The 22,311-nt window shown below is 44.4% G+C and overlaps 1 protein-coding gene and 1 long non-coding RNA gene across 5 annotated transcripts in view; one reads left to right on the forward strand and one right to left on the reverse strand.

Moving 5' to 3' along the window:
* EPHA4 (EPH receptor A4) overlaps positions 1 to 22,311 on the forward strand; it is a 150,903-nt gene that overhangs the window by 99,810 nt on the left and 28,782 nt on the right. For all 4 annotated transcript variants that reach the window (XR_005783253.1, XR_005783254.1, XM_040450893.1 and 1 more), the window contains 3 exons: positions 14,740 to 14,864; positions 15,897 to 16,056; positions 17,239 to 17,350. Coding sequence is in view for 2 of the 4 variants with exons in the window: in XM_040450893.1 (XP_040306827.1) it covers positions 14,740 to 14,864; positions 15,897 to 16,056; positions 17,239 to 17,350 (397 nt within the window). In the remaining 2 variants the exon portion in view is untranslated. The remainder of the gene's footprint in view (positions 1 to 14,739; positions 14,865 to 15,896; positions 16,057 to 17,238; positions 17,351 to 22,311) is intronic.
* Positions 16,673 to 17,214, reverse strand: LOC121014511 (uncharacterized). Its single transcript, XR_005783255.1, has 2 exons — positions 17,111 to 17,214; positions 16,673 to 16,960 (listed from the first exon to the last, which is right to left on the reverse strand). It is a non-coding gene; the product is annotated as an uncharacterized LOC121014511 (long non-coding RNA).

Raw genomic sequence — 22,311 nt, forward strand, 5'->3', positions numbered from 1 at the left:
TTCATTCTATGGCTTATGGATATTGGCCCCTGAATATTTGATTCCCCTGTATTCAGACCTTTCCCAGACTTCCGTGTATGAAGCCAACTGGGAATAAAATGGAGAGTCTCAGGGTTGGATTTCTTCCCGTTTCTCTCTCCCTCCCTCCCTCTGAATCTCTGTCTCTCAATCTCTCTCTCTGTCTCTTCCACCTGCAACACTCTACTTTATCATCCATGGCCATCATTTCTCATCATTTAGCCCTCGTTGTTTAAGCCAAGCAACATTTGGACTTGGAAAAATTCCAAGTAGCACAGTACACATAGATTCGCGACCAAAATTGTATTGAAATGTACTCTCTGCCTATCTATCTTACCCTGTCAGTGATAATCTGTAGCTTATAATTTCATGCTCCACTTTATTCTTTGTCAAATATTTTTCATTTGTGTGTGTGTGTGTCTGTGTTCCTGCTCTGTCCATGTGTTTTGAACTGCAATTAGAGAAAAGGACATTGAGTTATTACCCAGTAGTTTTGGATTTTAAAATGACCATGGTTGGCGAGGATGCTTATTATTTAAGGAGCTAATATCCTCAATTTTAGGTTACCATAGCTTGTGTTTTTTTTTTTTTTTTTTTTGTTTTGTTTTTTTTTTTTTTTTTTTAGCAGCTCATGTGGTCTTTTTAAATGACCATTAGGAAAAATAGGTATCCTATTCCAATTGTATATGTGCTGGGGAATTGGATGGCTCAGGAGATGACTAATGGGACTCTAGACCTTTCCGTCTTTAGGTCACCTCCTTGAATCTGGACCACATCATAAGTGGTCCAAGTCCTGACCATCTGGCAGCCATTGAGTGGCTGTGGTAATGAAATTGGTCTCAGTCCAGGTCTTAGTCGACAGGTGTTCACATCGTAAGTGACACTAATTGACTTCCTACTCTTTCAATTTGGAAGATGGTGGACTGTCACTGAGCCGGTGATGGGGAAGGAGTTATTCATGATATATTCAGAGTCCAGCAAAAGCCAAGGAATTCAGGGCCTTGAGTTGGCACCAACCTGGCACCTCACAAATATTGTACTTGTCTCTTATGGGTTCCATTAGCCTCAGAAATAAAAAAAAAAAAAGTAGCAATCTAATTTCAAAAGATTTACAATAACTCAGAATGGCTAATGCTGCTTTTCTGTAGGTCTAGGAACCTCGTGTGTTGAGGTTTTTCTCTTCCTCTCGTATTATGGTGATTGGATGCCTCCTATGAAGATTCTATGTAAGGAAGAAAGAAAGAAATTGCATTCTGGGCCTCTATGATAATATCAGGCAGACTCTTTGTTTCTATTCTTTTAATTTTTTCTTTGTTTTGGGGTTGATCACCAGGTCACCCAGTCGTAACACATGCTATGGAGAATGTGGCAAGTCTGTCTTCAATGCTCTTGTGAAATGAAGACCAAGGTGGAGAAGTAACTTTGAGACCTTTTATTAACAATAAATTTCGGTACACAGGGTTCCGAGGCTTCATCCAGCACATACTCTTTCCATTGTTCCAGGTGTCTGAGTCCAGAATAAGCTACCATTTATTCACTCTCACTCGGAGCCTTGACCTGAGGGTAATTTGGCCTGACTTGGAGGCCAGGTATTATTCGTATTATTAGGAGCACTAGCATGAGTAGTAGTGATGCTAATTAGTACTGGTAGTACTAGGAGGAGTAACATTTTGTTCCCTGAAGTTTATCAAATAACTCTTTTTTTTTTTTTCAACTACACACATTATTTGGATGTCCCCATAGCAAGGGGCAAAGAAAGCCACACTCCTGAATCAGTTATCGCACTTACAAAGTCAAGATGACAACAGTCACAGTGGATCTATTTATTGAAACAGACGACTCTTTTAGCGGAATGATCAATGTCTTACCTCTTTCTGAAAGGCTTTTCAGGGGTAGGAAATCATCGGGCATCTGATATAAAGTAATGAACAAGGCCTTTTATTGGTCAGTTTCTGGAGCAGGCTTTTAAGCATGTCTGCCTGTAAATGTAGAAACCTGAGTGTGGAAAGTAAAAGGCGAGAGCAAAAGATTTACTGGGCGCATCTATCTTCCTGGTTTTTAGAGTCTTTGTGATTAATACATCCTTAATAGGGGACTGATCTAGATGCTTCGCATGTCAGAAAGCTAAATGTTACAGCATTGTCTCCTTGGTTCCAAACACAGCAGGACGATTAGCAGCTGTCTGAGTAACAAAAACAACCTGAAGCCCACAGCACAGCTTTTATTTTCCAGATTTGGAAGGCTTGAAGCTCTCCAAGAGCCGAGTTGACAGCTCGAGGAATAGAAGCCTTGATTCAGAGCAGCTAACCCTTTGCTACTCTCTATGCTGTATTTCTGCTCAGCAGAACAGAACCTTTCCTTTCCACCATCCTCTGGATTCCAGAATAAGTTTGGCAGACATTGTTGGGCATGGAGGGGCTCACGTTGCCCAAGGCTCGTCCTCCTGTCTCATCAAGACACATCCAAACTCATTGCAACTAAGAGCTTTTCCTTGATACTTTTCAACCTCCTGAGAAGCAGTGAGAAGGTTCATCTTCCTAGCGGCATTCAGAGAAAACAAAATATCTAATTTTTTATTCTTGCTAAACTTTGCCCATTCCCTTATCTTAAAACGGTTGCCTTGCTCAGGCAAATTCTTACAAATTGCCTTACAGTAGGAAGACTTGTTTTTCTATTTGCCTCAAACTGGCATTCGTACTTAACAGGAAGTACACACTGAATCCTGCCATGTTTCTGTTGGCAAATGTTGGGCTACCCTTATTGGAACCTGCCAACAAGTTTCTTAGTAAGCAAATAGAAAGTAAAACAAGCCGCTCTCAGAGGAAACAGAATACACACTTGAACTACAGCAGAGACACTCGGTGCCCCTAAGCCATCCCGTTATTCTGGGGGATACGTGCCTCGGTTCCAAGTTGAGCTTTTACTCACTTGTGATTCTACAACTGACGGTATGGCTATACAGGTAGTAATGCTAATTTAAGATGGTAATTGTTATTTTATTTTTTATGTTTTTAATGTTTATTTCCTTTTGAGCGGGAGAGAGAGCGCGAGCAGGGGAGGGGAAGACAGAGAGGGAGACACAGAATCCGAAGCAGCCTCCAGGCTCTAAGCTGTCAGCGCAGGACCCGACCCGGGGCTCGAACTTGGGAACCATGAGATCAGGCGCCCCTAAGATAATAATTTTTAAAAAGTAAGGGGTGCCTGGGTGGCTCAGTCGGTTAGGCATCCGACTTCAGCTCAGGTCATGATCCCGTGGTTGGTGAGTTCCAGGCTCACGTCGGGCTTTGTGCTGACAGCTGATCATCTCTCTCCCTCTCTCTCTGCCCCTCGTGCACGTGCAGGCAGGCTTTCTCTCTCTCTCTCAAAAGTAAATAAGCCTTAGAAAATAGTAAAACAAGCATTTAATTAATACATTTTCTTTACTACCGAGAGCAGGGATTGCTGTACGGCTCAAACATGAAACAGAACGATTAACTCGTTACAAAAGTCCTAAGTTGCAAAAACTTAGATCTTTCGTGACACCTTTAGACCTTTACCCAAAAGATTAAACATTTTGGATGGGTCTAATATTAATTTTCGTATTCCATCCCTAATGTTAACGCTTTTCTTTGTCTTTTATAGCCTTTTGATTATGAAATATACACACATACAGAAGAGTGGATGAGACGTAAACATATAGTCAATGAATTATCCCAAAGCGAACACCTGTGCCGCCATAAACCAGGGCAAAGAATAGAACGTCGCCAACCTTCCACAGGCTTGCCCCGTACTCCCTCCACCTTCCCTAGCTTCACATACTGTTGTTTTATTTTGCAATTGAATTTTTCCATTTTAGACAATTCTTCCCTTAGCCCTCTAAGTAGTTCTCTCATGAGGTGATCCATCTGTAAAAGCTTTAAGCTTTGTCTAGACACAGAGGTCATGTCTAAATTACCTCTGGATTTCTGGCAAGCAGGAATGCACATAGGTGGCCCTGTACCTGACTGACGTAGAGCAGACCTAAGATTTGCTCTGTTACTAACGCTGCTGCAGGAGAGCAAGCCATTTAACGTTCAGATCTCTCATTTCTTACCAGTGCAAGGAGGGGAGAGACCAGAGGCCTTTTGTGGCTCAGGGGTTGAAAACTGTGGGCTCCGGGACCAGACTTGTGAATTCACCGTTGATATGCTGTCACTCGGGGCAAGCTCTTCAAACCCTCTGTACCTTCGTTTCCTCTGTAAAAGGAGAACAATAATAATACCTGCCTCATAGGGTTTTCGTGAGGGTGATAGGATTAATTTATTCAAGGCCTTTGAAACAGTGCTGGGCACGTAGTAGTTACTCAATAAATGCTCACTTGTTGAGCGTGTGTTTACAGGCGCGTCATACGGTAGGAGGATTGTATGCTTTTGAGGCAGGCACTCTTGGGCTTAAAAATTTCATTTTATAGTGCTGGTCCGATCACTGAACTTCCGTGTATTACCTAAGTTTGCAGATATGAATTCAAAGGGGATAATTGTAAGCGCTTCAGAGGAGATGCAAGGATGAAGCGATGTTACCTGTGTGCCCAAGGGCCTCACCGAGGAGACCAGTATTTGCTCATTTGCCCATTCTTCTCTGTTTTCCTCCAATTCACGTGGCCCAGGCCACGCCAGCTGGTAACTAGGCAACGAAGAGGAACCCTTTTCTGAAAAGAAAACTCAACCGAGCCATCTGGAGAACACCACTGTCTTTTCCCGTTTAACGTTAAGACGAGCTCAGCGGAATCTTTGAGCCCAGGAATGTGGGACTCTGCTGAATCCACTCACGGGTAAAAGACCCGTGGCCTATCGTGCCCCTGCAAACCCGCATCTTCTATTCCGGGCAGGGCCGACCTCAGGGCCGCGCTCGCCAGAGGAGTGCGTCGATGTCCGCTCACGGTGCATGGTCATAGGTGCATCCCCAAGAGGGGACCTGAAGGCCATTCAGGCAGCTTTAGACCACCGCTCGATCTTCTGTAGCCACAATACACTACACTTTAGTTATTATATGAAAACGGTATTCGAAAAATGCCCTTTTTTTCTTTTTGCCAAATGGCTACACTTTACCTGAATGAATATCTGCTGTAACCCCAAATGTCAGTGAGTAGGTTAACTGACATTCAAAATTATTTCTTAGGGGCGCCTGGGTGGCTCTGTCGGTTAAGCGTCTGACTTCGGCTCAGGTCACGATCTCAGGGTCCGCGAGTTCGAGCCCCACGTCGGGCTCTGGGCTGATGGCTCGGAGCCTGGAGCCTGTTTCCGATTCTGTGTCTCCCTCTCTCTCTGCCCCTCCCCCGTTCATGCTCTGTCTCTCTCTGTCCCAAAAATAAATAAAAAACGTTGAAAAAAAAATTTTTTTTAAATTAAAAACAAAACAAAACAAAAAAAACCCACATTCCCTTGCTGAAATTCAGTCACGTGAACCATCTGACATGTAAGGGAAATGTAGTCCCTGTCTGAGCAGCTCCATCCCAGAACAGTTATTTATTCTTTTTTTAAGTTTTTGAAGTTTATTTATTTTGAGAGACAGGGAGAGTGAGCAGGGGAAGGGGAGAGAGAGAGAGAGAGAGAGAGAGAGAGAGAGAGAGAGAGAGAGAATCCCAACCAGGAACTATCAGTGCAGAGCCTGAAGCAGGGGTTGAACTCACGAACCGTGAGATCATGACCTGAGCTGAAACCAAGAGTTGGACGCTTAACCGACCGAGCCCCCCAGGCGCCCCCAGAAACAGTTATATAGGGGAGGGGGGCTCTCATCTTTTGGGCAGTTAGCCACAGAGGTTAATCCCAACACCTTCACCTTTCTTCTGCAGATACTTAACACGAAAGGGAAGAATATCACATTCCATCATTTAAAATATGGTTAATAGCTCCCTATAAAAGGTTTTTCTAAGATCACCTGCCACCCATTCCTCTGGAAAACTAAGTAAAGTAAGAGTCTGAGCTTAATGTTTTGTAAAGTCTTACTCTTGGATCACTTAGTGAAAGCACCAGGAGTCTCCCAAAATGAGATTCTGAAAATCGTTGTAAGCACGGGTCTGTTGTATCTTTTGGTAAGTGTTATGGTGCCCTGATTTACTTTATACAGTATTTGTTTAAAAATAGACTCTTCGTACTGACCTTGGAAAGAAATCACCTTCTGGAAAAAAAATGCATCCCTCCTATATTTTAAGTGTATGCTTAATTAATATTAATACATCCATATTTAAATATAAATGAGCTTCATTTAATCCAGAGTCTTCTAAAGGCTTCAATCGAGAATTTGGTTCTAGATCTTTTGTTGAATAGGAAAATAATTCAGTATCGATTTTGGAATCATCAACTTTTTCGGTACCTTTTTTTTTTTAAATTTCTTTGATATTTATTTATTTCTGAGACAGACAGAGACAGAGAGAGACAGTGGGGGAGGCGCAGAGAGAGAGGGAGACACAGAATCCGAAGCAGGCTCCAGGCTCTGAGCTGTCAGCACAGAGCCCGACGCGGGGCTCGAACTCACAAACCGTGAGATTGTGACCTGAAACGAAGTCGGTCGCTCAACCGACTGAGCCACCCAGGCGCCCCTCGGTACCTTTAAAAAAAAAAAAAATTTACAGATTTATTTCTTGACTATGATAGAATGTGCTTAGGTGCTTATTAATGGTACAGCAGCTAAAAGCTGTGGGGTGCAGAGTGGCGTTCTTACATTGGTGATGTATCGAGGAGGGTGGACAGGAATGCAGTCTTAATGACTTTTACCTAAAAAATAATGGAGGGCTAACCCAGCTGGTTGAGTGTATTGCAAACGAAATCATGTGTCTATGAAAACACTGCGGGCGCCTGGGTGGCTCAGGACCATTCCATTCTTGCATGATCTCAAGTTCCTGAGTTCGAGCCCCACATAGGGCTGTGCGCCGAGGGCACTGGATTCTGAGTCTCCTCTCTGCTCCTCCCCGGCTTGTGCTCTCTCTCTCTCTATCTCTTTCAAAGGAAATGAATAAACGTAAAAAAAAATAAAATAAAATGAAACAGGGCACACTGTTGAGTGCTCTAAAAGACCGCAGTGATAATAGCAAAAAACAAAACAAAACAAAACAAAATTACAGTGTTGTTCAATGCCATTGGTCGTACAAAGCTCAGAGGAGAAATCCTTCCCTCCCTTTGGTGGGATGTGAAGAAAGCAATTAATATTAGCACGAGAGTTCTTAGCATTGCTGTGACGACAAAACCCTTAATCACAAGGATATCATTAGTGTTCTGGAGCATTTAATTTTGATGCCTGACAGCATTTTAAAATGCACAAACCTTTGATAAAGAGCAAATCAGAGCTGCGGTGTTGAAATGAGAGAGAAAGGGGGGATCAAAAACCACCTTAAGCGCCAAGTAATTAAATTTAAATATGCCATTTGCATTAAGCAGAGATATGTATAAACTTCGGGTTTATTTTTCCTATCCGTGAAAGACCCCTTAAGTAAACATCATCCCTTTACATTCAGATCCTGGGGAGGGGGAACCCCGCTGTGGTTAAGAAGTCCTTTTCCCTCTAAGCACTGGGCATTGTTGTACCACTGACATCCTTGGCTTTTGGTTTCTTGACTTTCATAAAAGGCTGTTTTCACTCTTCCTTGCCTGCAGGCTGGAGACCTTTCACTGCATCTGTTTATTTCCTGCCTTCCTCCCTCCGCCCTCCTAATTTGGGCCAGTAGTGAAATGCAGTCGATCTGTTTCAGTGCTTTCCCCCTCCCCCCCCCACCCCACTCCAAGTCCTCCGAACTGTTTTTAATTCATTGCTCCTGATACTGGACCCAAGCAAACAGTTTGATGGCCCGCGGTGATTCACAGCAACTCCTTCCTGCCTTTCTTTGCTCCTTATCTTTTTTTTTTTTTTTCTCCTCTCCATCCTATTTGGGTGTCAGAAGTACCAAACTGCTGCAGTAAAATGACTTGTAGGTGTTTAATGGCAAGTCATTGAGGAAGCGAATAAAAGAAAATTGTAGCACTCGCGTCGGTGGGGAGCAAAGAGAACTACTGAGCTTTGAACCAAAGAAAGTTAAATTTACCATTTGCTTAAAAGGAGCCTCCTCTGTTTGACATCAAAGCATCTCCTGTAATTCTTCCTTGTGAAATGTACCACCGTTAGAGAGTCATGATAGAGCCCCCGAATCTGTGCTGTTTCTGTCTATCAAAAACACACAAGGAGATAAAACCCACATGTGCTTTCTGCGTGCATGGGGCCAGGTCTCCCACCAAGCATAACCACAGGTACATAGCAAATGGGGATTCTATTCAGAAAGCATTCTCAGTTTCCCAGGGATATGTGGAATTCTGAATACAGAATTATTTGAAGGGGGGGGGGAATAATTTATGTTGGCTTTCTAGTAGAAAGCTCAGTTCATTCAACCTTCAGGCTTTGGTGACTTTTTTTTTCTTTCATCCTCAATGGTTTTTGGTCCATCTTTAAAAAAATGATATTTCACTACCATTTTATTTGTTTTCCATTTTACTTGTTTTCAATGAGTGTGCAGAAAGATATCTGTTCCACATGCTTAATCTTGCTGCCCTTAACCTGATTACATAGGGTTCTGTACTCTATTACCCTGACACTTCATCAGTGATGTCCTTTTGGTGGGATTTCGGGAATCCACGTAGTACCTAATGGCTTCTTCTTTGTTCACATTAGCGCATCTTTGGAGATCACTCTGGTCTTACAAAACGAGAGAGATGCTTAGGGCCCTTTCTGGATTCAGGATTATGACTTGGTGGGAGAGATTTCACCACCACGGTACCTTTGTGGTTAGGAGAACTATTTACATACCCTCCGGATATAGAGGTGAAATCCAGAGAGGACTGTCAACACCTCCGTCAACCAAAAGAACAAATCCCTCAAAATGCTGTCTGTAACAGGTGCAGTGGAAACTAGTTTTAATGTCAACTCACATTTGAATGACATTTTACAACCTGTGTGCTTGAAAGAAGTTCAGAAGCATCTCATATCTCTTAGAAAACAGAGACTCCGTTTATAATTAGAGTTGTCCTTTGCTTTAGTCCTAATTGTCAATAGCTTAGTTAACTTAAATAGCAGAACCAGACCCACAAAAGGTCATCTGAAACAGGTGCAGATAAAAAGTTGTTTTAGGGATGACTTACTTCTGGTGTTTATATTTAGAAAACATTTCAGTGTCTACAAAGATTTTTTTAAGCTCTATTTTCACATTTAGTTCACTTTTATTCGTTTGACAAATTTATAGAGCACTCACTGTGTGCCAGACACGGTCTTGAATAGTTTGGATATAGATATGAACAAGGGAAAGCCCTACTTTTGTGGAGTGTACATTCTCGTAACTCACATGCTTGTATCTGAGAGGAAGGTGGTTCAGAAATGGGAGAATGGAGTGAAGGAAGTTTGAGCGACTTGCCCAAGACGGCAGCTGGTAAATTTCAAACCCAGAATTTTGCCCCCAATCCTTCTAGAAGTCATTGGTCTTCCCACCAAATTACTAAAGCAAAGAATACTTGTAAGTATATGAATCAAATATATTTTCATCTTTATCTCATTTCACATGTCCTAGATGAGCCCTCCGTGCTCACAGAGTCAGAGTGCTGAGTGTTTTCTTGAAATTTCCAGTCATACTTGGAGCAGGTACACCTCTATTCAGCCATCTTACACCTTTCTGCCTCTGGTTCGTCCCTCCTAATCTTGACCGTGTTTCACCAACTTTACTCCAAATCCTTCCAGAGTTCTTTCTGCAATTTGCGATGCCCTCCTGCCTATCCTGGCTTCTCATCTCAGCCACCATGTTTATTTAGCCAGAGAGCGCTTAACTGTCTAAACATAAAAGCCTCCTTAGCTCTTTGGATTTTAAGTTCTTCGAGCAGAGGCTTAAAGGGCATTTGTCGAATGACTGAACGGTTATGTCAGCGCGATTTGTAAGCGAAAAGGAAAGGAAATAGAGAATATGGTTTGGATTCAAAACTACCGAATACCCTTGAGATTAATAGGATGTGGTCTCAGATGACAGACAGCATCTGAGGACAGGAAAGTGGACATCTGTCGGTCATTGGAAATACTGCTCCTAACACTTGAAAATTAAGGACTTAATTGAATTAAGTCACAAACCTTTCTTTCCAACTACCCCAGAGTAGTTCTTGCCTTTGTGATGTTCACATCCATCAGTCATCTTTCTCAACCATGTTACTGTTGACTAGCATGACCAGCTGTCCTAGTTGTGTGTTATTCCAAAATTCTAGCCCCGGAAGAATTCTTCCTTATGTCCGGGGGCACAAAACTTTCCTTAAAGCAAACATCTGTTTTATGAGGGAAGTCTGTGGGTAGGTAGGAATGCTTCCAACCTAAGACGTGTCTTTTTCTTCAACTGAGGATACTTTCATCAGCCTTCCGCTTCCTCCCGACTTTTCCTCTGACTCTTCAGCAGGTGTATGGCGTGTCTAAAACCACAGTGGGGTAAGGAAGCGCCCACCTCACCTCGTACTTCTGTCCATCACTATGGGAGAATCTGGAAAAGAAGAGGTTACCAGGAACTGTCTCCTCTTGAGTTCTAGAAAATGGGTGTCTTCTCTGTGAGACTATCATAAAAATTTCCTTTGGCTCCTGGGTGGCTCAGTCAGCTGGGCGTCGGACTTCGGCTCAGGTCATGATCTGCGGTCCGTGATTTCGAGCCCCGCACCGGGCTCTGTGCTGACAGCTCAGAGCCTGGAGCCTGCTTCGGATTCTGGGTCTTCCTGTCTCTCTGCCCCTCCCGCTCTCTCTCTCTCTCTCTCTCTCTCAAAATAAATAAACTTAAAAAACAAGCTGATGGATACGATGGGTCTTAATTTGATACCACGGACTGGATTTGATTCCGATTTGTCTGCCCCTTCCCAGCTTTTCCTTGTTCTCTTGGTGCTCACTAAGTATGTGCTTAGTGGATGAATTAGTCAGTACTGAGGAAAAACTATGTGTCCACGGTTTTCAGAATGTAAGCCAGAGAACTGAGAGGCAAGCAGGACCTTTTTTCTGCTTGGTGTTTTATTTTATTTTTTTAAGTTTTTTTTTTTTTTTAATTTATTTTAAGAGAGAAAGAGAAAGAATGAGGGAGGGAGGGGGAGAGAGAGAGAGAGATAATCCCAATCAGGCTCTGCACTGACAGCACGGAGTCTGACGTGGAGCTCAAACGGACGAACCTTGAGATCGTGACCCAAGCTGACACCAACAGTGGACACTCAACTGACTTGAGTCACCCAGCCACCCCCTGCTTGGTGTTTTTATGTTGACCCAAATTTCCCCTATGGTGAGGGGCCCTCTTTGGAACTAAGGCACCGATTTGTTATCTTTGAGGGAGGAGAGTGTTCAATCTGTTATTCTATCAGTAGATCGTCTTGCAAATTTGTTAGCAGAGGACAGAGCCCTGGGTGTCTGGACCCGGGATCCGAAACTTTCTAATTGACAAGGACTTTACAGGATTTACCAAAATGTGGAAACATCCCAATGGTGGCGTCAGAGATCATGTTAGTGAAAGTCCACGTGGACCGTTCTGTAATACTGAGTTGCCCTGTGTGAAAGTTTGTTTCTTCCCAGTTCTCTCTCAGTGACTCCAGAATCTCAGCCTGGTGCAGGGATTATCCTTAATGCGTCTCTCACCCAGGGCTAATCTCTATTTTTGGTAAGGCACGGAGAGGAGGCAAGAATGTCCAGCCAACCTTGATAGCATTGTTTATTTCCATATTCATTCTTATGGCTACCCGCTATTAACTGCCAGTGATAACAAGATTTCATGTATATCAGGAATGGGGCTTTCTTTTTAAGTACAACTCCAGTCAATAGAGGGTGTTGGCTCAAGAAAATTATCGCTGAAAGCACAGTACCCATCGCAGAGGGATGCGGCAGCAGCTACATGGACGGCATGAGAAAACGAGCTCGGGGACCATTGGGGTAGGAGAACGATCGAGAAGTGCCATTGCCAACTGCCTCATCTGGGGAAGCGAGCTGCAGCCGGGCCCACGTGGCAGGCGATGGCTTCCAGATGTGGAGTTGGAGGCTGGATTGGAAGCAGGGTAGGAAGGGCGAGGGAAGAACCCCCTACGTGGCTTACGATGTGGCGCGGATCCAGATTGCCTCTTTCCTCCAGAGTGGCAGTGCGGTGAAGCCCAGAGTTTTCCAGACTGGTGTTCTTTGTGCCAGCGAAGGTAAGACGCTCTCCTCCGGGGAAGGAAGGGCTGCCCTGTTAGACTGCTGTGCAGTTGGTATATTTCCTCAATCTCACTTGGCGACGGAATGCCTTTGTCGCTGTGGCCTGGTACACAGGCTTTCCTGCACACGTCCGTTCAGAAAGACTTCAGACATGACAGCCACACGGCATAATACCTTTCGGGAATTAGAAGGACGCTGCATTTCTCTTTCTGTCTCGTTTACTCCCATTTTTATGACAGCCGAGCCAGAGCGCGCACTGTTGGTTTATCTGCACATTTGTGCGCACGGATTCTCCGCCTCGAGCCGCATTAGGGATATTCTATTAGTGCACGTGATTGTGTTGTGAACTCCCTGCCTGCGATATTGTGAGCACTTCGGTTGCGTTCATCTTCCCCTTCAGTGGGCACGGAAACCCTGCCGCCCCACCTTCTAAAATGGAAATCAGGTTCATGGCCCACGTGCAGCAGTTTAGCGGTAACCCAACCAGAGAGAAACCCAGCTCGGTTCGTCAGTGCGCCCCAAGGGCAGCCGGGCAATTCTTTCCCGAGGAATCTGCCACTTAATCAGGATCTAACCCAGGCCGTTTCTGAGAGAAAGTCCATTTTATAACTTTATGATTCCCCCCCCACCCCCACCCCCACCGCTTTCTTTCTAAAGTCCTTGCTTTTCTGTTTCACTTTCCAATCCCGAACATCGGAGTTTAAAGAGCCCCTTTTTATGGAGTGTATGCTAAAGTGCTCTCTTAGGCAGTGTATTTATTACCTGGAGTGAAATAGCTTTTCACAGCCGGGCAGCTTTCTTAGCCTTCTTGCGATCTCCGTATTTCAGAAAGTCACTGCTGGCATTTTGCTGGACAATGGTTCCGTGTCAACCGGGAAGGAGAGAGAGAGAGAGAGAGAGAGAGAGAGAGAGAGAGAGAGAGGGAAAACGTGCGTGTGCGTCTGTGTGTGTTGGGGGAGGGAAGCCTAATGCCGCTAATGAGCACATTTCCGGTTTTCATTTTCTTCAGATGTTCAGTGGCTTCCATATGGCTGTGGCACACAGCTCTCTGTGCATCCAGTTGGGTATTGTTACTAACCTTGGGGTTGCCTTTGATGGAGGACATGTGTATCCACTGTATCTTTCACTTGTGTTTATGCCTGAGATTCAGTCTGGAATAGCTTCGGGGGAGAAGGAGAGGGAGAGAGAAATAGGGCAGGGTGGGTGCGTGTGCCCGCGCGTGGGGACGCGCACGCGCCCTCTTGAAGCACCCCTAAGGGAGATGCCAGGCTGCCCACTCCAGGCCTCCGGGAGGTGCTCCCTGCTGGATTAACTTGAGCTGGAAGGTTCCCTTGTGGGATGATGGCATCTCTGGTTGCCTTCCTTTCCATCAAGATACCTGTCAGATATGGTCAAGCGTGTTTGAAGTTAGCCCCGGTTCATTTTTAGTGACAATTAATTTTCACTTGTTCTCTTGTTTCCTCTGAGTTAGGGTTTGGCTGTCGTGTGTGTGCTGGGAAAGAGCAGGACACTATGATGTTGCTCCCCAGGGGCCATTGTTTGATGTCTGTTTTCGCGTTTTCCCCCGATTTGGTAACAAACAAGTATATGCATTCAATTTAGGAAGATCCCCTTAATCTCTGGTTGTACAGACCAGCTTTGTTAGGTAAGATTACAGATTTCATGAATGCCCCTCTTCTCCCTGTAATGGCACATTTGTGTCTCATTGTCAGTCACAGCAGAGCTCGACAACAGCGGGCTGGAGATGTGACCGTCACAAGGAAGCAGAGGGCAGCCTGGTTTTAAAGATCTCAAAATACTCCCCCCCCCCCCCCCACAACACACCTGGTAGAGGACCGTTTTTGTGTCTGTTTTCGGGGAATGAAGAAAGTTTGCTCCTCAAGAGGCAAAAGCAAGATCTCAGCTTCTGTAAAAATAGCTGCAAAACGTCACGCATGTGCAGAGAGAACGTCGTCGCTTTATTTGGGTTCATCATAATTTACATCATCGTGCCACACGGCAGACGTAGCTACAATGGAACAGTACTTTTATCTATGTTGGAAAGGATATAGATTCTTTGCATGTCCTACAGTACTCCGGGAAGAGTTGCAAATTCCCCTGCTGGTATAAAATTAAAGATCTGTAAGATGACTCTGGAGGTGGGATGAGGTGCAGTTTTACTCAGCTCAAGAGGAGCTCTTCCAGTGCCTTTCCTGGCTGGCCAAAATAAAGAAGCAGGCGGTGTTCTCTGTACCTCCAGCCTTTTGTGAGACATGGCTGCAAACTCTGTGGAGGTGACGCCACAGGCCTGTGGACCGACCAGGCTCTTACTTCAGAGGTTATCTTTCTAAGACAAACCGTATGCCACAGTATTGAAGAGAATCGTATGACTGGTGCGCCTCTGTCCTGGGAAGGAGTGAAATGGGGACCGGGGGCGGGGGGGGGGGGGGACGACAAGACAATCCTTGACACTCTTCTTAAGTAGAATGAAATTATTGACTGAGACCGCCATTTTCTTTCCCCCGTTAAAGCAAGATGTCTTTTGTTTTCGTTTGTTTGTTTGTTTGTTTGTTTTCCCAATAGCACCATCGTCCATTGCTTTGGTCCAGGCTAAAGAAGTCACAAGGTACAGTGTTGCTCTGGCTTGGCTGGAACCAGATAGACCCAATGGGGTGATCTTGGAGTATGAAGTCAAGTATTACGAGAAGGTATTACTTGGATGAGCAAGCTTCCTTCCTTCCTTCTTTCTGTTCCTTCCCTCCCTCCCTCCCTCCCTCCCTCCCTTTCTCCCTTCCCTCCTTTCTTCCTTTGTCTCTCTAGTTCTTAGCCAGTTGTAAATCCAGAGTACCAGTGAATTTCAAAACCAAATGCATTTTGCTCCCCAATCGAATCCAATTATGAATTTTATGTATTAAATCAGTTATCTTGAAAAATAGGAAAAATATATTGTGTTCTAATATAACCCATTTTTTTTCCTTTCGAGTAATGGGAATCAAGATAGCGAAGAAGTTCTTATATATAAGCCTTCTGTCAGTGAGAGTGACTCATAAAAGTCGAAATAATGATCTGTTTAAGTAGATCACTGCTATTCAGAATCAAGGTGTGGGTTTTGATGACTTTTAATAGAAAATCGGGGAAGGAAAATTACATTTTTCAGCCTCTTAAAGTTATAGAAAGACATTATTTTTACAAATAACTTGTCTCTCATAAAGGACAGGGTTCTGAAGAGAGCTATTTGCATTCAAGATTGTCTAGAAAATGAGCAATTGACTTCTCTTTCTTTTTAAAGATAATCACTTATTGGCTTCCTTATTAAAAGCAGAAAAGGGGCAGGATTTATTTTTCACTGAAACCAGATTACAACATTTCTGACATTTTCTAGACAGAAAATAGAAAAAGACAAGAGAACTTCTTACAGCTATTTCTCTTAAATGGTCAACTGTGGAGTGAGAAAAGCCACCAACCATCGTCTGATGTTCTTCTCAAAAAAGATTGTAAGTAAGGGTCCGGATATGGTCAGCGTCGATGGCGATCATACCCGAACTCCACGTGTCTTTCCACATCCAACATGGAACAGTGGTACTTCCCACATCAAAGAGAATATAAGGCTTAGAGAGTTTAGCAGTCTCCACTTACTTTCAACTTCTGAGCGCCCTGGCCTGGTTCCTTTACAATTGGGCCTAGAATAGGTGAGGGATTTATTTACCACCTTCCCCAATTTTATCGTCCCCACGACGCAGGATCAGAATGAGCGAAGCTACCGGATCGTCCGGACGGCCGCCAGAAACACAGATATCAAAGGCCTGAATCCTCTGACTTCCTACGTGTTCCATGTGCGAGCAAGGACAGCAGCCGGCTACGGAGACTTCAGTGAGCCCCTAGAGGTCACGACCAACACAGGTATCAGCTGCTGAGGCCCTTTTTTACAGTCTAGGTGAAACCCCGTTACAGTGAAATCCAAGGAGCTGTACCTAATCTTGGGGCAGGCAAACGTTCTGTTGCAACGGACGCTGCGTGCAAATAAGACGTCTGTAACTTGGAAAATCCCGTGCTATTTAGAAAAGAGCATTTTTCGTATGATCCAACCCGTCTTTTTGTAGGATTGAAAATTTCTTCTTCTTCTTCTTTATTTTCTTATTTTGAGTCTTCTATAAATGATGAAAGATGGGGCTGCTAAGTGGACCGATTGAGCCTTGCATTGCTCTCTTGCATTAAGATAGGAAGTTTCCTCCCTGGGAAGAGTAAAGAAGGGGCCCCTCCCCCCCCCTTTTATTTCTTTCTGGGAATCTGTTTTAACCAAGTCAGATCGGTTTTTTTTTTAAAGCCTCTTTGGACCAATATATCAAATCTTTCAACATTGTGAGTTGGACCAACTAATTGATTGAATGGAAAATGTTAACAAAGGACATGCCCGATGAGTAAGCAGTTTCCATAAGATGGCTCCCCCTGTGTAATTAACCAACCAAAGTTGAGCTTACCTGAGAAGGAGACGGTAGAGAAGAATTTTCAATGTCAGTTCTAGAAAGTAATTTTATTCACAAGTTGTGAAATAAAATATGAATATAAAAACAGAAGAGGAAGTACTCTAGAATTGAATCTGAAGGGGTTTGACATTTTGGGGGGATATTCCTGGAAGGCTTCAAAGAGGACGTGGCTTTTGAGCTGGGCAATAGTAAGCAGGGTTTTGATAGATTTGGGGTGAGGGGTGGGTAAGTATTCAAACCTGCTTGTCGTTTTTGAAATTTCCAAGTGTGCTTCTCACTAAGGAACGCACCAGATCATTAAATAAGCGTTAGGGCTGAAACTAGAAATGGGAAGAAGAAAAACAACGGGCGGTAATGTTTACCAGGGGATTTAAGAAGAATCTTCTGGTTGAAGTTCTTCATGCAGTGATACAGAGAACGTCTTCATCCCATTAAAGCTCTCTTAGAAATCCCATTGTGTAAGCACTTACCGAAGGGCAAGAGAGGCTCTGAGCGGTCCACATGGCTTCAGCACTTTGGAACTTGTGCCCCAGGCAGACAGACGTTCTAGCTCCTCGGACCTTCCCAGAGGTGATTGTTGTGTCACTGTCTTTGCCAGTGCCCTCCCGGATCATCGGAGATGGGGCTAACTCCACAGTCCTCCTGGTCTCCGTCTCAGGCAGTGTGGTGCTGGTGGTCATTCTCATTGCGGCTTTTGTCATCAGCAGGAGGTAAGCACTTAAGCCACTCACTGCCCACCCCACCCCCCATCTCGGGTTTTTATGAGGGAGCTTTGTGTCTCCTCCCCACAAAGCCCAGGCTTTTGATTAACATCATAAACAGGGCATGTGCGGTGGCCAGCTCCTTGCTCTTGGCTTTGATCTCCCCACGTCCCTGCTGGAGCTGTTGGCTGTGACTGGTGGCAGCTGAGAGTCCTGGAAAGACCCAGCTAATTCCTGGAAACCCAGCCGAAAAGCAAGCCAATGAGAGATTTCTAGATACTCTGAGCTGTAAGGTGTTACATTTATACCTCTCTTAAGCTCGGACTTACTGCCAAAGCAAAAAAGAAGCCATATAAAACGTGGGTCCAAAATTTGAGTCCTACCATTGGTCAGCTCTATTACTTAAACTCTTTCCGTCTTTTTTCCCCTTTTATAAAGTAGGGATAGAGGATCTTAGAAGATCTGCCCGTAAGAGTTACTGACAGAATTTTGATGGGTAAAGTAGAGAAGTCAGCACACAGTAGGTGCTTCAACATGAGTTCGGTGAATAATAATTGCAACCAAAGCAAATAATTGGGCTCCGCGCTCAGTCGTCTTTCAGGAAAGGCCATCAACAAGGAGAACCGTTAAGCATGCTGTGGGCATCGCACTGTTCTTGGAGATGAATCTAAAACAGCAGATTACTTGTTCTTCTGTGAAAGTCTACAAACTAACTTGATACTTGAAAAACAATCTGGAAAAGAGAGGGAGAAATGAAAATGACCAGGCAGCCGATGTTTTTGATTATTGCCCTCCCCAGAGGCTCCCGAGGAAATGGGCGGGGGGGGGGGGGGGGACGGCCACTTAGCTCCAATATGTGCCCACTTCTAGGCTTCTCCAACCTTCACTCCCCTATGCTGTCCGCTATTTCACAAGGTGGAGCTTTTGGCAAAACAAATTTAAAAAATTAAAAAAAAAAGAAAAGCAGAACCTGGGGATGTCAAAAACGATCATCTTAAACATAACCGCTTTCATGTAATAGAAGAGGAAAATGATCTCAGAAAGGCGCAGTACTGGTCTAGGATCATTGCGTTGCCTTAATAGGAGACCCACTATTGGCTTACCCAGTAGCCATGCTCGGCTCCCTGGCTAGGGTCCGTTGTATCCTGTCTCTCTCTGCCTCTGCTGTTGGTGAACTAACTCGGTGATATCACGACAATGCCTCTGGCCATTGCCACTGGCCTGAGCAAGCCATGGTGCTTTTTCTTCACTTTGTGATACTTTATAATTAGGGTGATGACTGTATATCCTAATTTGCCCGGATGGTCTCAGTTGTCACATGTATTTATTAATATCATGCCTCCTCTCCCACTGTCCTGAATGTCCAGTATTGTAGAAATCAATCACGGTCACTCTCCTACAGTATGGAACAAGACTCATCGTGAGCACGCACCACCTACATTTGTCATTGTGTTTGTTCTTTTCGGTGCAAAGTCCATAGCAGCATGTTTGATTAGAGCCATGAGTTCCATCCCGAAGAACCTCGAACGGCTTATTCCTTTTGCTGTGTTACATACATGAAACATACATAGACGTGCCTGTCGCACCCATATATTGCTATATCTCAGTCTTTGGAAACTTCAATTTGGCCTAAACAGAATTTGACTTTTTTTCTTTAAGATTTTTTTAAAAAATGTTTATTTTTGAGAGAGAGAGAGAGAGAGAGAGAGCATGCAAGCAGGGGAAGGGGGATCTGAAGCAGGCTCTGCACTGGGCAGCAGCCAGTCCAACGCGGGGCTCTAACTCACAGACCGCGCGAACATGACCTGAGCCGAAGTCGGACGCTCAACCGACTGAGCCACCCAGGCGCCCCCAGAATTTGAATTCCAGACGGACTTACCTTTCCTGGCATTTGATTGTGGAAGTCAGTCAGGATGAACCTCTTGCTTGTCCATTGCCTTTGGGTCTTGCGTATGTCCACATGGCGGGCACACAAACACACGGGCAACTGTGTGCAATAATCTATATCCATTTCTGATGGCGGGATGGGGGGGGGTTATGAAAATCACATGGGCTCTTGCTTTCATTATCACACATTTCCGCCTCTGAAAATTTGACGGTGCATCGCAATAATTTTTAGCAGAAAGGAAAGACATTTAAAAGTCTCAAACGACGAAAAAAATTCTTAATTTCCTTCACCTCAAAATAACATTTGGCTAAAATTCAGCACCATGTGATGCTCGGAACCATCTGAGAGGATACTCGTTTGCAGAAAGTGGGTCCCGTCTTGTGTCTCAACCTCCTCTTTGATGTTGATGGGAGCCTTCGTCTATGCGACCAGCGTTTCTTTAGCGTTACCTTTGTCTTTTCAAGTTACCTTAACGATACCAAAGCAACGGGAATAATTAGGAAGAAGTCACCCCATCCTAAGTTTCTTCCGGATGTTCTGCTTTGACAAAAAGAAAGGAAAAGCGCATGAAAATGTCATGCAGGAAGACAGGCTTATTAAAAGCTTGGAGCTATAGAACATAGAATCGCAAACTTGATGACTTGATTTCCGTGCTGCCTTTATTGATCACTTTATTCTTTAGGACAGAATGGATAGGAGGATGCATCGGATTTCCAATTATGAGTCCCCACCTTCGAGAATTGAGCCTGTCGAGTTACCCAGCGATGATTCTTGTCCCTTCTCCCCCATTAAAAAAAAAATGTCACTTCCCAAGGCTGATAAACACCGCTTGGTGATTGGTCCTCAATGGATCACTTTTTAGAAAATGAAATGTCAACCCCTTGCCCTCCTATTGATTCTTCTTTAGTGTCGGCCATAAAGCTGTCACGGGAAAGCCGCCTGGAGCCAGGTAGCTGACAGGCTTTGCACCCGCTGATGCACACTCAGCTGCTTGTCCTCCGCACGCAGGCTGTGTGTTCTGTCACGCCGCAGTACAGATGTTTCGGTGCGACAAGAACAGGTGAAGAGGGAGGAGACGGGTAGTGCGGACAGAAGTCTGGTCCGTGCTTTCAGTGCGAAAGGTAGTAAGCGGCACCCCCCAATGATCTCGCCGACCAGTCTGGAAACCAACCCGTGGAATATCCTGGCTGGAAAATGATAGGGCTGCTGCTTAACGTTTTAGAGCCACAGAATGTTGATGGCGGAGTCAGTGCTAGAGACGGAGAGACCCCCTTTTAAGGTGATCCCCCTCCAACGGAGGCCCACATGATGCCATGTGAGATTTTTTTTTTTAAGAAGTAGAGGGCAGGGACCCACACAGCGAGAAAAGTTTCAGCCCTTCTGATCACCTCAAAGAAAAAATCTGTCTGGTGCTAATTTGTCATTGAGGAAAGAGGAAATGGCCTCAGGCTCACAGCTGGTATCTTGCTAGAATTTTTTTTTTTTCCCTTGATAGCAATTGTTTCATTTACTATATTTCCTTTCTACTGAGAAGCCTGAGCTGTAGGCGAGCCAGGGTAATCTCCATTCCTTTCTCAATGAGAAGATCCCCTTTTTCCTTTCGGCCAACTTGCGTGTATAAACCATTCAGGGAGCTCAGAGAAAGCATCAAACCCCCGCATTTATAAACTTTATTTACGTATTTGAAATGATACGCCGAGTACGTTGGCTTAAGACGTATTGTATGTTTTTACCACCCACGTGATCTTAAGCTAACTACCTTCCATTTTTTTAGAAGCGTCTACGGTCCTTGGGTCCTCCGGCCCTTGAGTTGTAATTAGAAGACCGTGTCAGCTTTGTGGGCACACAGTGTCCTTGCTGCGGGGCCGTTTACGTGCTGTTCGCCTTGTATCTGTGCGATGCTGTCCCTAGAAAGTTTCTCCCAAACCACGTGTGTGCGTTCTCTCAGAAGCATGACACCGTGTCCCCATACTGCTGCGGGTATTTATTTGTGGTCTCCGCAGTGGAACCACTTTATTGCTAGCTAAAGTGATTTTTGAAAGGACTGTTAACAATGACATCATAAAATGCAGCGAGAAGGTCATCCCCTCCGGGACTGATGGTCGAATGTGTTACGTTTCTCTGATCCCTGCTTCTTTATTCGTGATTTCATCAGGTTATCCCAAATACTCTTAATCTGGGTTGCTTTAGGCCAGTGTGCCCTTCCCCCAAATAATATTTGATTATTCGAGAAAAACTTCTAAGAAGAGGCTAGAATACAAGATGAGTCTCTCCTCTCTCTTTTGGTGATCAGAGACAAGTATTGCCTGATAACCAGGCATGGAGGTTTTTATACTGACTTTCTAATGATGGCTGGTTCTACTGGGTTATTGTTATGTCCATTCATGTTGGGGTATGCTGACTGTCCCCTTTTTATTAGAATTAAAGAAAAAAACAAGTGAATTGGTTCTAAGAAAATAAATGAGGTGGTTGCCGCAAGATTTCTGAAAACATATATACCCGTGGCTCTGGTGTACGAAACTACTTAATTCTAACACTGGGATCTTCTGTATTAGGATCTCGAGGCCTGGCGAGGAGGTTAAACAATTAACTACACCGAGGTCCCACAGCTACTTAGTCGCCTGATCAGGAATCCATCTTCCCTGGCTACCGATACTGGCATAGATTATTTTCATGTCTTCCGAACTGAAAAAAACTGACCTACGTCAAAAGCCCATGCGGACGGCCCAAGCAGACCCCGATTTCAGGAGTCTCAGGGCTGGTGGGAGCAGTTGCAGTCTGTGAGTTCGTGTGCACGCCTCACGCACACCATAAAGTCAGACTTGGCGCGTTGATTTTATCTTCGAATGAAGGCTACGATTTTCCACTTTGGAGCTAACTGTTAGCGTAACGCTGAGCCAGTTCCCATTCAGTCTGTATCTATCTTGCCTGGTGTCCTAATTGGAATATTATGATCACATAAGAACGAATGCACTCAAATGTTAGCCTCAATTGGCTCTGATGGAGTCATGTAAATTCATACAGTGAGGGGGCAGATAGTACTCTGGGAACATTTCTAAACAACTTGCGTGCAATTGTACGG

Source organism: Herpailurus yagouaroundi, unplaced genomic scaffold (genome assembly GCF_014898765.1).
Source record: "Herpailurus yagouaroundi ecotype Mexico unplaced genomic scaffold, PumYag 202, whole genome shotgun sequence".
Lineage (NCBI taxonomy): Eukaryota > Metazoa > Chordata > Mammalia > Carnivora > Felidae > Herpailurus > Herpailurus yagouaroundi.